The sequence below is a fragment of the Rhyacophila brunnea genome, unplaced genomic scaffold (assembly GCF_057557595.1).
Source record: "Rhyacophila brunnea isolate RB1 unplaced genomic scaffold, BYU_Rbru_1.0 scaffold_4, whole genome shotgun sequence".
Classification (NCBI taxonomy): domain Eukaryota; kingdom Metazoa; phylum Arthropoda; class Insecta; order Trichoptera; family Rhyacophilidae; genus Rhyacophila; species Rhyacophila brunnea.
Window position 1 is genome coordinate 26,417,273 of NW_028233068.1, and position 14,062 is coordinate 26,431,334.

Sequence of the window (14,062 nt, forward strand, 5' to 3'; positions counted from 1 at the left end):
AGTTGTATTCTGTTTTCAGATGACATGTTAGCGGAAAAATCAGCCACTTTGATTTCTCATTCATCCATGAGAAAGCAACTGTCGGCCCCTGAATATCTAGAAAAACGCAAATTGGAAAGAGAGAGAAGAAAATCATTCGAGTCCGGGCTCCGTCACCGACTCAAGCGATCCACTACAAGGAAAGGACAGAACAACGCCAATGGGTCAATGGAAATCGACGAAGACAAGGAAAAGAACATGAGGAATGACTCCGTTTATGATGAAGAAACATGCAACTGTCATAAAGGACAAGAAAGATGTGATTGCTGCTCTAACTTGGATGATTCTAATCTGGAGCTTAGCAAAAGTGTCTGCTCACAGTGTACTCGGAATCGTAAGCATAATGAGACATCTTGGAGCAATATTGATCTGTGCGATGTCTGTCAAGATGACAGAGATCGATTTGCTTTCTCAGATTCCAATTGTGATTATGAAGATAACACTATGAGGAAGTGTTACAGCTGTCTCGAGAATGGTCGCTGTCAAAGCCAATCGTCGATTGAAGACAAGTTGATACATTACATTGACGATTCAATAAGTGGCAGCGTCGAAAAATCTATCGGCCGCTGTACTAAATGTTCCGAATTGAATTCATCGTTTGACGGAAAGAGAAACAAATTAGGCGGATTTAAGTGCTCCTCTGAAGAAGTGGTCTCTTCGCAAGAACTGGGAGATGTCAGATGCAATAGTTGTTCAAAAAATAATTCAATCTATCAAAATGATCTCACTAAGAAGCAATATGATCGACTCGACGATGGGAGTGGTAAAATTAAAAATAGGGAATCGTTGAATATCAAGAAGACTTGTTTGAAATGTCATGAGATCAGAGAAAACATCACAATTGACAGCGGTAATGATAAAACAATATCTGAACGAGACAAGAATTCATCCAAATGTGGGCACGATGACGGTAAAGTGAAAAGACTTTCTAAAGACGATTCGCTGACTCTGACTGTCCCCAAAACTTCTGGAACTATGAGAAGAAAATCTGAACCTGGCATGGCAAATATTAAATTTGATGCGAAAGATTGGAAGAAGTCACTTGAAAATGAAACAAATAAACATAAATGTGAATCGATCAAGAACCAACGATCTGATGGAAGATGTCAGGATTGCGGTAAAGTTTTTGTCGCTTGCGTGAACTGCGGGAAAACAGTAAACGGAAGAAAGTTTTCGACATGCGTTCACAAAAGTGTCGATCGAAAGTCCCACTCCCTCGGACGAGATATCGACGGTTCTTCTAAGAATTTGAAGCTCGAAGGTTCCAAACAGAGTGTCCCTGAAGTGAAAATGTACAATGCTAAAACAGTGCCAAAGAAGATTTCTAAAATTAAGAAAAATAGAGCCAAAACTTTGAGACATTATCTGGCAGCCGATTCTACAGCTAAGTTTTATGCTGACTTTTCAACTGAGTTTACTACCGATAATGTACTACATATTTCGGAGTCCACCGACAGCATTAATACCCTCAATAGTAATAAAAATGATGAGGATAATTTAGATAATGCGCATGTCAGTGCAAATCATTCCCAATTGGATTCTTTAGATCCGGATGAAGAATTGTACAGAAGCTTGGTCCAAAAAACTGATTCGTTTAAAAAGAGCGAAATTGAAAAGGACAAATTGATCTCGGCACAAAACGAAGCCAAAAATTCTTTAGATAACGTAATGGAAAGCGACGGAATAAAAACAAACAATGACGCCGAAATCGAAGACGAAGCCTTCGAGAGCTGCGATGAAGGACAGAGCGAAAAACCACTGGAACAGATTATTTCACAACTTTTAATGCAGAATCGAGAATTCCAAAAAATACTCAAGAGACACCAGCTTCGAAATGCCACCAACAGAAGACATCAACGATTGTTGAAGTCGCACTCGAACCCTGAAAAGATTTTGGCTCAAAATAGAGACAACCAATTGAAATTAAAACCTAAATACGGTCGACAAACATCAGCTGTTGAAAGCGGAATAACTGATGAAAATAATGAAGACGTCGATAATCTTAAAAGAGATGATGGTCGGAGCGAAGAACAAGAACTCCCTAAACAATATAAAAGACCACCGGTCGAAGAACACATTTATGAAACATTAATCGTAACACCCGAGAAAGATACTTCAATTGACTCGATGATTAATGATGTTGTTGCCGTTGATAAAGAGTATTCTGTGCCAAGTTCATTGCCGTGTTTGACAACTTTTGCACCTAAAACTCAAAGAAATGTCATTGATATAGAAATCAATTCAAATGAGAGAATTAACAATGCATGTCTTACTGTACCATCTGGAAGACAAACTAGAGTTAGTTTGACGGAATCAGATTACGTTTACTTGTGTTTCGAAGGCAAAAAAACTATAGATGCTATTGAAGTAAAAGATATTGTTAAAAATATGAATAATTTCGAAGACGATGGAGAATATGCCGTGCCTAAATCTTCTCCAGTAAAATTTCAAAAGCCAGACATAGAGAGACGAGCCACCAAAGATAAAATTGAATCAAAAATACCCACGGCTGTGAATAATATTGAAGAAAATTATTACGACAATGCATCGGAAATTTGGAAACGCATCTCGAATGATACTGTGATTGAAAATCCTTCATTTCAAGCGAAAAATGAAGTGTTTAACATTGATGATTATTTGGATCCTGAAAATGGATCCCAAAATCCCAATCTTCCAGAAATTTGGCTCAATAGACAAAAGGAACATTTTACCACACCTAGAGATAAGAAATCCGGTTCATTGCCGAGGAGTTTCCAAGTTATCGTAAATGATGCTGGACAAAATTGCATGTTGAAACCTGTTACTAAACCTGGAGCTCTGAACAAAGTTTATCTTAATAAAGATGGTAAGGTTTTACAAACAGATCGGCCGTTCACGATTGCTTCCGATCACAGTGAAATTAGCTACGAAGATATTGAAAGGTTTATAAAAGGGGAAGACGAGTCAGCTTTGAAATTTCCCTGCGACCTTACGTCATCAGGGCGAAGCTCATTCTTCGATTGTGATAATATGGACAACAATTCCGAATCCGTCAGCCGCTCTACGCTGGAATTGGAAGCGGAAATTGACAGGTGCTATAAAAATAACTTTGAATATGATTTGACGACGGCGTCCAATAGTAATTTGTTAGTGACGTCTCATATTCAATCGATGGACAATTCCATTTCTTCGTCCATGGAAGTTATGAATGATAAAAATGACAGCAGTATCTCGCAGGAAGATATTTCACTACATCATCCCGAGCACAAGATTTATAAACCCAATTCGAATGTTCTCTCATTAAAAGGAGTTTTGAATCGATTCAAATTGAAGGGGCGATTTAATCAGGACCAACAAATTTCCGACAGCGCTGAAAATACAAATGAAATGAATAAATCCGGGGGTAAAACTGCACTGGTTAAAAAAACTGCTTCGCCGAAAAATTATTCAAGGAATTTAATGCAGAGGTTCAAGAGTATTATAAATGATGAGCAATTTACTGATTCAGAAAAGCCGGGGAAGGATGAGAATAACATGTCGTTTGATTCAAACGATGGAAGTGACATTAAAAATGACAACAATATCACAAGTAACATCAGAGTCCTGGTGACAAACGTTGACGATTCTCCAACCAAAAATAGTGATCTAATTTTAAGCAAGAGTTTCTGTGAAACGACAGTTCCGGATTCAAATATCGGCAATCCAGATTTTGTATCAAAAAGTTGCAATGATATATTATCGCCAATGAGTCTGTCCAGAGATAACTTTCACAATAATGTACAGAATATGTCTCAATCTGTTCAGTTCACTCCTTCGTCTACGAATTATCCATCGGGCCTTGTCAAGTCCGCGCAAAACTCCATTCAAGACCTGAACAAGCTCCCAATATATAAACAGGGTAGCAGACACTTGGGTGCGAGGATTGCCCAATCGGACTATGCCGACCCCAAATCTCTGTTTATGACTGATTCTAATTCGGATCTTAACAAAGTTAATGTTCTAATTAATAAGAATGCGCTGAGGCCTGATAGTCTGCTGTCGAATTCGTCCCATTTTACTTCATCCAGCGAAGGATGTTTCAATTCTAATGAAATTGCAAGCAGAAATAATTCTTTTCTGTATAGAAATACTCGAAATAAGAGTGAAATGGCGAAGGATCACACATCTGTGAGTTTTAATCGACAGACATCTTTGGCGAGTGAACAAACCGCCATGAATAAAATACAAATTGAAAGATTCCTATCTGTAGATCCGAACATTTCTCCGCAGAAATGTGAAGAGAGAAAAAATGATTTCAAACTGGTACTGAAATCAAATGCAGATGATGGTTTTTATGAAAAATCTTTTGAAGAAATTGAGAATTTGTTAGGAAATGAAATCTTCCGAGATTCAGCCATCTATAGTGATCCCGAAGATGGTGTCTATCCTTCGGAGAATGATTTGGAAAAGAAGTATCGAGGTTTTAACAGTGGCAATACGTTAACGAGAAATAAAACGCTGTCGTCAAATGGCACTTTTAAAATAAATAAAACCATCACAATGGCCAACAATGAAATTGATACAAAAGTTTCTAGTATACAGAAGTCCGAGGAAAATAATTCGATGATAACTGAAAAAGTTAGCAGTCTCGATAAACCAGATATGAAAGTGAAAAGAACATCCAGCGTACATGAAAAAACTTCTGAACTTGAAAAAATCATCATTGCCAACGGAAAAAAGAATGAGTTCGAACAGTCATTGAAAGCATCAAATAATTCTGACATTTTAAAGACCCAAAAACATGCCACTGTTAAAAGTATCGGAGGAGTAAAATTAGCACCACCAGTTCCTGCTAAACCAACTTATAAAATGGCCAACGCTTCTAAAGTAATATCAAGAATCATAAATAATGAAATGAATTCTTCTTCCATTCAAAGTACATCAAAGGACGATGGAAATATTTTAAATTTCGCTGATAAAAATTTTTCAGGATGTGTGATGAAACCGAGCGATCGAGATGACAATCTTCCCACAGTTCAAATAGCTGTTAAAAATGAATCTGCAGAAAAACCAATATGCGGAAAATTGAATTTAAAATTGAAATTGCCTGAGAGACAGGCAATCTCAACTCCGGCAGTTAAATCTCCTACAGAAAAACTAAAACTGAGTATTCCTCGTCCAAATTATGAAAGAACAACATCTTCAAACATACAGATCAAAAGAATGAGCTTTGAGAGGTCCAGTTTAGATTCTTCAAAGATTAATAAAAGATCTCGAAGCGTTTCATCTTACGAAACCACCGAGAACAGTCGAGCGAAAAATACAAACAATGAACAAACTGTTGTTAAGTCAGTACAAGAAAGACGGAAAGAAATAGAAATGATGAATAATAATGGTAATATCGCTGAGAAGAGAAATAGCCAAGGAAATATTACCGAAGTAAAAAGTTCAGGACATAGAAAATCTGTAGACGGTTTAGAACATTCCTCCATTGCGTTCAGTAGATCTATCAGTGTGAAAACTACCACTTTCAATACCAATAATTCCTCCAAAGACCAAACTAGAAGTACATCTAAAAATTTTATTCCAATCTTAAAAGTTCCATTACAAAAATGCAATATTCCATTACTGAATAGTTCTGCCAAGCAAGCTGTCAATTCTGATTCAAATGAAGTTATAAATGGTGCTACAGTTGAAGAAAAGACTTCAGTTAGTGATAGTGCTCCGGATGTAGAAGACAGCGTCGCCGGTGTCAAAGAACTCAATGTGCCTGATTGTGAAAATTCCAATTTGCAAAATCAGGAACAGAGTGTGACAGAATCAGACAATTCTAAAGGGGGTTGGGTGAAACACGTTGTTAATAGATTTCAATGATTTATTAATATTGTTACTGAAGGTATAATAAATAGTTGTATTACATACCTCTAACAACTGATGATAACAACATAAAATGTACTGAACGAGTAGTATAAAACATTATTACGCCTGTACACGTGCATGGATTTACTGGCAGCAATAGTGAGTATTTTAAACTATCGTGACAATAACTGTTTACACATAAAAATGCTGACTGTCTCTCCAATTCATTCTTTAAGAGTGAGCGAGACGCGATGTTATCATTGTATGGTACTATTCTGTACCATTTGACAGTTAGTGAAAATCGGTCAACCTGATAATTTGTTCGTAGTTCCTTTTTTTTGCCGGTAGGTTCGCCACTATCGTTCTACTGCGCAGGCGCAGATCGAAAAAATCCTACTATCGCATGAAAATTCAGAAGCTTCCAAACTTATGCATGCAGGATAATACATGTTTACCTATACACTTTCTTGTTATGGCCGCAATGATAGTTACTGTCAACAGTAAATCCATGCACGTGTAAACGGGGTATTACTCTTCCAAGAAGGCATTCATCGCTTTGAACACAATAAATCTTTTTCCTGTTGCAATGTCACACCATTATGTAGGTATGCATAAATAAACATTTCTGTATAAGACATATTCAAATATTAATACATTTTATAAAAAAATCTTGTCAATATGTGTGTGAAAAATACAGGATATGGCAGCTCAATATCTTTTGAGTATGTAATTAGAAAACTATACAATGCATTTATTAATTTCTATAGCATGGAAAAGTCATTGAAAATATTGAATGTGCATTAATATTCATCAGTGGCGAAGGGTGACTTTTGGAAAAAGGTAGGCTGTGGAGATCTGATAAAAAGAACACACTTGTCAGGTATACTTACAAGAAATAAGAAGATAATACGATATTACTACTAATGAATAGGTACACACTAATTTAATGAAACTTCAAAAACTCACTGACGACATTAAATTAAGCGATCAGATTAAATTAAGTACGTATTTTTTCAAAACATTATACATATCAAAAATCATTAGATAAAAGTTCTTTTTATTTTAAAAAACAGTCTATATTTATTAATATTCGATTAAACACCATAAAAATATTTTTTTAAAATTACTTAATTATTAATTATTTAGTTTTAGGCTCTGCGATCGGAGCTTACGTTAGTTCATACAATTCGACAGACTGGGCGGGGCGGGCTACGTGACGTAAAGTCCATATGAAAAAAATTGAGAATTATTTGAAACATAATCCGACCTTTATTTACGTCAAGACAGATGGCGCGTTGTGGTATATTTATTAAAACCTTTGCTGATTGTTTTATATTCCTACACATTACGGCATCTCTCGTTGGCAAAATAAATTATTTTATAGAATATATAATCAAGTGATTATATAAATAAGTCGATATGCAATTAAAAAATATTTTTCGTAAGAAGGTAGGCTTCGAATAATCGCCTAGTATGGAGTCTTCGCCACTGATATTCATAGATGTATGGATAAAAACATTGAAAAAGACATCAGTCACCGGTGAAAAAATAAACATCATTGTACAAAATAGGTTAAGGTATTTTTTTGAAAATTCAGAGATGTAAAATTAATTATACAATATGATATCATTATTAAATAAAGAGAAAATTATACAAAAAGTCATTGAACAGCAAAAAAATATTTATTATGTGCAATACCTATGTTTTAAAACAAAATACAGTAACATCTCATATCTTAACATAACATGTCATATGCAGATAGATTTTTCTGTAGTTCAGAAATTCATAGGTAATATTAATTTAAATTACTGTTCATTTTGTAAAAAAAAGTATTTTTATAGAACAGAAAATAACAATGTTTTATTGTTTAGCTATCAAATAAGGAGACTGATTTTATTTAAATTATAGTTATAGATATGAAACACATTTTCATAAAATGAATTTAGACCAAGGAAATAATGTATGTGATTACTAAAACTGTTATTTTTTTAAATTATTATGTATGTTTCTGATCAACAATATTGTCTAATGAAAGTGCCTAACAATAAAACATGATGAATTAATAAATAAGTATGTTTTCTGCCAACTAAATAATTATTATTATTGAAGGACTTTAAATTCAAATCTTAGGTATGTACAGAAAACCTTATTGAATAGATACACAAATCGTTATCATAAAATTTTATAATAAAACTTTTGTAACGATACAATAATAATTTATATATATATATTTTTTTTGTTGTGGAGTTAAAATTATAATTCAAAATCAATATTGTTTTGAGTGAACGGGATTCTTATAAAATTGAAACTGTTAACATAATAATAACCTTCCGATTTCGATCATTCACAAAATTATTATCCTTTTTGAAATCTGGAACATATAAATAACTAGATGCAGGAACGTCGCCGGTATTAAAACCTAACTAATACATTGTATTTATATCAAATTTTATTTCAATGCAAAGTCAATTATTGTACGTACTACCTAATTATTAAAAAAAAAAAATTTTACCTACTTTCTATTCCATAGACATTTATATAATAATGTAATATGAATATGCATGCGAGATGACGGAATGTCTTTTTTCGTCACATATCTCAGATAGATCCTTCTTAACCCATCACGCTGAGATAATTTAGTTGATTTAGTTTTTATTAGTAACTAACCAAAAGTGCCAAGTTTATTGAGTGTGATTTTATATTTTGTCAAATTTAAATTTAATTATTGATAGGTAACAATGTTTTCAACAAGTAATAGTATGTTTCAATGAGAACACGTTGTGTTCATATTATATGCCATTTGTTTTATTAAATATTCACATATTATCTACTAAAAAACTATGTCATCATTTTTAGATCATTCCGTTATCACTTCATTTTTTCTTGCGATATTATCAATTATTATTTTGCTTCATTTGATAATAAAAAAATGGAGGAACATTACAAAATTGTTTAGTTTATGTTACCTACGCACTGTTTTATTTTCCTAAATAATTAATAGATCAATTATTGTTTATTATTATAATTATTGCTTTGAGTATATCATGGACCTCTACAGAGCGCTGAAGTTATATAACACTTTTCATGAGAAATGGTTAGTTATTCACCAGCTCATCGGTTACTTGATCAGAATGAAAAAAAAACCTTAATTTTTATTAAAAAATGCGGTATTCGTACCTGCAATATCATGAGGCTAAAAAATATTATTACGTTTAAACCTCAAGATCTTATAATTATGTAATACACTATTCAAGATACCTTGGAACTTTGTATATTTGAGTTGAGGTTGGTATTTCCTTTCAGTAGGTATATGATTTTTCTCATTATTTATCAAACATTACTGTGATTTTTTTTACTAGATTTCATTACTTATTCATCCCCTTCATTATTTATTTATAAATAAACTACTCTGAATATTTTTTATGTTGAAATATCTTCATTTTATTAATTAATTAGTAACAGTAAAATACATAATATTTGTTTAACCCGATTGTCTCCGATGTATTGACTCTTCAAACTTATGAAATGACTTGTGGAAAGCAAATTTGAATCGTCTAGCAAAACTCATCTGTTCAACAATGATGCGACATTGTGGGAGAAATTGAAAATCAATCATGCAAAAAATATTTACAGTTGTATTATGTACTTTTAAGTCATTTTTATACGCCAAAAGAAAGATTGTAGGTTTTATAACAGTATCAATAAATTACTAATAAATAAATGAAATTTAATATTGTATATTTTTGTAAAACCTAGTATACATTAGTGTTGTAACAATAAAAGGTATTTTTTCCTTATTAGATACTAAAATTAGCAGTGAGACTTAACAGTAACGTTATTATTTTTACAGGCTTCACTATTGATTAGTAAACAGCGTATTTCGAGGTTATGTATTTTATATATTTTAATAAAAAAAAATCAGAAATAAACAGTTTTATCATTTGGGTGGATAAAGCATAGTCCAAACCGAGAACATCTGTATATGAATAATGTTTTTCATCTGCATCAGAAAACAAAAATACAGACATTTGTATTAGAACATCAATGTTCGGAGTCAGTTTTCATACAAATTTCGAAAAGTTTCTATACAATGTTCATTTGTTCACCGAACCGATGTATCTTCGTCTGGACTAGGCATTATGACAACCTGATTTTCTATTCCCGATATAGACCCATCTCACATCTGAGAATGAGACTACTTCATCGGACAAACCGTGTCTACAGAATGGAAGACATCCAACCACCGTAAAGGCTCCTTTTTAAAAGACCAGGAGGGAAAAAGACATTTGGGAAAACTAAACTGTGTATAAATAGACACCCTCCTCAGGGCTCGGACATCTTCTGTTGGCAGTCGAAACCAAGATAAAGGATTTGATAAATATTGTATCCTTTACCAATGGTTAACTGCAATATGGTGTAATTCAATAAATAAATGACAACATATCTTTGATTTCGACTTCAGATTGATGGACTCCCTATGTGAAAGTAGATACTTTTTGACTGTTACTTCGATCTTCTGATACCAGTTTCGATACTTAATGTCTGTATGACATGATCGTTTGATACTTTTCCTTAATGCTGATTGGCGATTACAATACATTAGAATATTTGCATTATTTTTAGCATATAGGTGTGAAATGTTTTAATATTATATTAGTATGTATGTATGTACTGTGAAATGGGGTGATATGAGACCAATGAGTCAAAACTCTGTATCTTGACGTTTTTAGCCTCAACATTTGCTAAATAGTGGCATGATGACTATATATCAGTGGTAGCAAACCTATGGCATGCGAATGTTTTATTTTAACGAGAGAAAAAAATACATTAATAATAAATGACACATTGCATTGTATAAAAAATAGCAGGCAAATACTCTTTAAGAATAAGCATTACGTTTAATATAAATAAATAATTGCATGTTCTTAGGCTTTATGTGTCACATATAATATTATCGCACTGACTTCATAAGGCGACAGGGGAAGCAGCGCCGCGAACCTCTTAATTTGATCGATTTACAATGCACGAGACCACTGTAGCGAGAGAATGCCTCATCTGATCTCAAATTTTAGTGTCAATTTGTGTATAAAGAACCACACCAAGTAATAATACAGTATCAAACAATTTTATTTCAACCCACAAAATGGCTATACCAAATAAGAAACAAAAACTTTGTGGAGCTATTGTCCGGCAACTTCATCTTGGCTATGTGGCAAATCTGTGAACTACAATCCCCTCCAGTACAGCTAATCGAACTTCCGGTTTCAAATAAGGAACGCCCCAAATTATTTATTACATTTTTGACACTTCGTATTGGACGCATCTTTCTATTTACGTAATTTGAAGCTTTTTATATTCAAAAGATGTCTAAAACAATAGGAAATGATGTTCGAATTATTATCAGCAAACTTTTGATTTATTACGAAGAAGAAAAAGAGTCATATTTTAAAGGCGAGCCTATACAATACTTTAAACAAGCCCATATTACGGGTTCCTGTCATGTCAGGTATGTCAAAATTCAGTGTTGTAATACTAGAAATATTTCCCCATATGCTGGGAATTATGTTTGTATATTATAAAGCTATGTGTATCGTAATCTATTTTATTAATATTTTTAGACGTATAATAATTAAGTATAAATGATCATTAGTTAGTTAATGAACTATCCTTGTATTTTTAAACCGACAAGTAGGTACATATTGTTTTAAAATTTATGTAAGGTGGATATAATTTAATTTATAGAATATTATTTTCACAGTATGTGTTTCTACAATGATTTTACTAAAAATACGATATAAAGACATCATTTGTAAATTATAAAATATGTGATTGGGTCATCAATATAATATTAAATATGTTATATCTTTCACTTCTACTTATTTAGTCATAATTTGTGTTCTAATTATTTAATTAATAAATACCTGCAGCAATATTATCAGTTAATGTGGGTTCAATGATACATTTCCTTCCAAATTCAATAATTATGCTGTATTAATTAACCTAATATACTAGTAATAATTAAGAGGTAAATTATTTGAAAAAAAATTTCTATTGATATTTTGAACAATAATTAGACTTATAAATTAATGTACTTATAAACTTACTGAGAATAGAATTGATATAAACTTAAAACCTAATTTCGCGGGATTCGTTTTCTCAAAAAATGACAACACTGAGAAATATTCAATACGCGACAAGGGCGACTTCCTGTTGTCGCCTAAATAATGTTGTCGTACAGTAGTAGTAGTAATTCTGGCAGACAATTTCAAAATTGGTGGACCGAAATGTATGGTGTTATTGAAAAAACGTGAAAAAACTAATATGTGTTCTATGTTCTGTGAGTGGTATCTAGAAAATCATAATTTTTAGGATTTTTAACCCTTCCGACGCGGGCCATTTTCGCGGGAATTTATTTTCACTCAACTAATCTGTTAAAACGGTCACTACAGCTAAAACAGATTGATTTTAAAATTAAAAAATAGATTACTAGATGAACTATATATCAGTTATTCCAAATACACCAAGAAATAAACTATATTCTTGACATTCTCACTAAAAAAAATCGAAGAAAATGAAGACGCTAAAAAATATCCAAGCTTTGGCCGCACGGTCAATATGGCGGGCCGTCCAATGTCACATACACGATTTTTAACACATACTAGCGAGCGCTCCGCCGCGTTTGTATTTGTTATACACAGGGCTGAGTACATGCTGCCAGAGTTGGTTACGGTCTATAACAGATATATTATTACTAAATCAAAATCACACTTGTGGAATAATCCAGTGGGTTATCTTATCGCACTTTGTAAGTTGTAAACTCAAATTTTATTACCGTTTCAAATTATGAAATTATATTTATTTTCGTCACCATAAAATAATGTTCGTCATCGTGACACTTACTCAGGATGTTTTGGAGAAAAACAGTAAAAATAATTACCCCACTGCTAAAATTCTATTATAATATAATTTATGAGGCGCCGTCGGCTTTTTCATTGTACAAAGGGCCTGTCGAAAGATCGCCAGGCAAAATACGACCATGTAAACAGAGCTAACACAGTTTCGTGGCACATAAAAAATAAAAATTATTACCCATTATAATATTGTAAATATCAAATATGAAACAATGAACAAAGCCATACAAATTTACTGGAGAGCTGTGCGTCGATAAAATATTTTCCAGCATGATTTCTTCGATAATATTATGTGGTAGTGACATTTTGGCGGGTGAAATAATTATTTCACATATATTTTTTTTTTTCGACCATGTCCGATCCTGATAGGATCATATGGGCCTCCACAGAGTGGTACTACAGAGAGAATACTAAAAACAAATCGTCAAAATGTTTCTATCGAGATCATGTTTACATGCCATACGCAGTGTGTTAAAAACTATTTTTTTCGTATGTAAAAAGGTTCGCCAATTCTGCTATATATTATATGAATACAGAAGTCCTCGACGTGAATTCGTACTTACGCGATTTTTTTACATATGCTTTTTTTGCTGCAGTTTGTTTCTCTGCGCTTGTGTTACATAGAATATTATGTTATTATATGGATCATGTAAAAAAATTAGTAGTAATACAATCTACGATAATTACCAAGAAAAGAGTAATATTAATAGAAGAAATGGAAATATTGGATATATGGATGGAAGATATCGCTGGTGTTTTATAAAAAGGCGAATCAACGATTTTGGCGAAATCGAGATTTTAATGAAAAAAACAATATGTACTTCACTAGCTTTGTGTAAAAACAGCGAATTTCTATCTCCACCGGAAAGTACTTAAAAACGATAATCGTAAGGGTGAATATCCACTTAGTATTACGAATAAAAAGCAAATGTGACATATTAGGCCTTTTAAAATATTATATTATTATACCTATTATAAGGACAGTATTCTTTCCAACCTTTATTATAAACTTGCCAGACATTTATAATCAATCATCCACAGGTAATTAATAAATAAATATCAAAAGTTAAAAATTCTCATCCTGTAAAATAGCATTTTCGATGATATGCAGCAAAAACAAATTCCAATAAGCCTTATACTTATACAGGATAAACTTTGAGTCGTTTTGAAATCAAAGTGTAAAAATGATGATAGTGTTAATACTGCAAGCCACGGACGGTTTCAAAAATTTAAAAGCCGTAATAAACTACACATCAAAGTAACATGTGAAGCTCCCGAGTTATCCAGATACAGGG

The 14,062-nt window shown here is 32.7% G+C and overlaps 1 protein-coding gene and 1 long non-coding RNA gene across 2 annotated transcripts in view; both read left to right on the forward strand.

The window, feature by feature from the left end:
- LOC147067166 (uncharacterized) overlaps positions 1 to 6,576 on the forward strand; it is a 124,229-nt gene extending 117,653 nt beyond the window's left edge. Inside the window, exon 11 of the mRNA XM_085954878.1 lies at positions 20 to 6,576. Within this exon, the coding sequence (XP_085811004.1) occupies positions 20 to 5,871 (5,852 nt within the window). The 3' untranslated portion in view covers positions 5,872 to 6,576. The remainder of the gene's footprint in view (positions 1 to 19) is intronic.
- LOC147067155 (uncharacterized) overlaps positions 1 to 14,062 on the forward strand; it is a 561,518-nt gene that overhangs the window by 307,675 nt on the left and 239,781 nt on the right. The window lies entirely within an intron of this gene.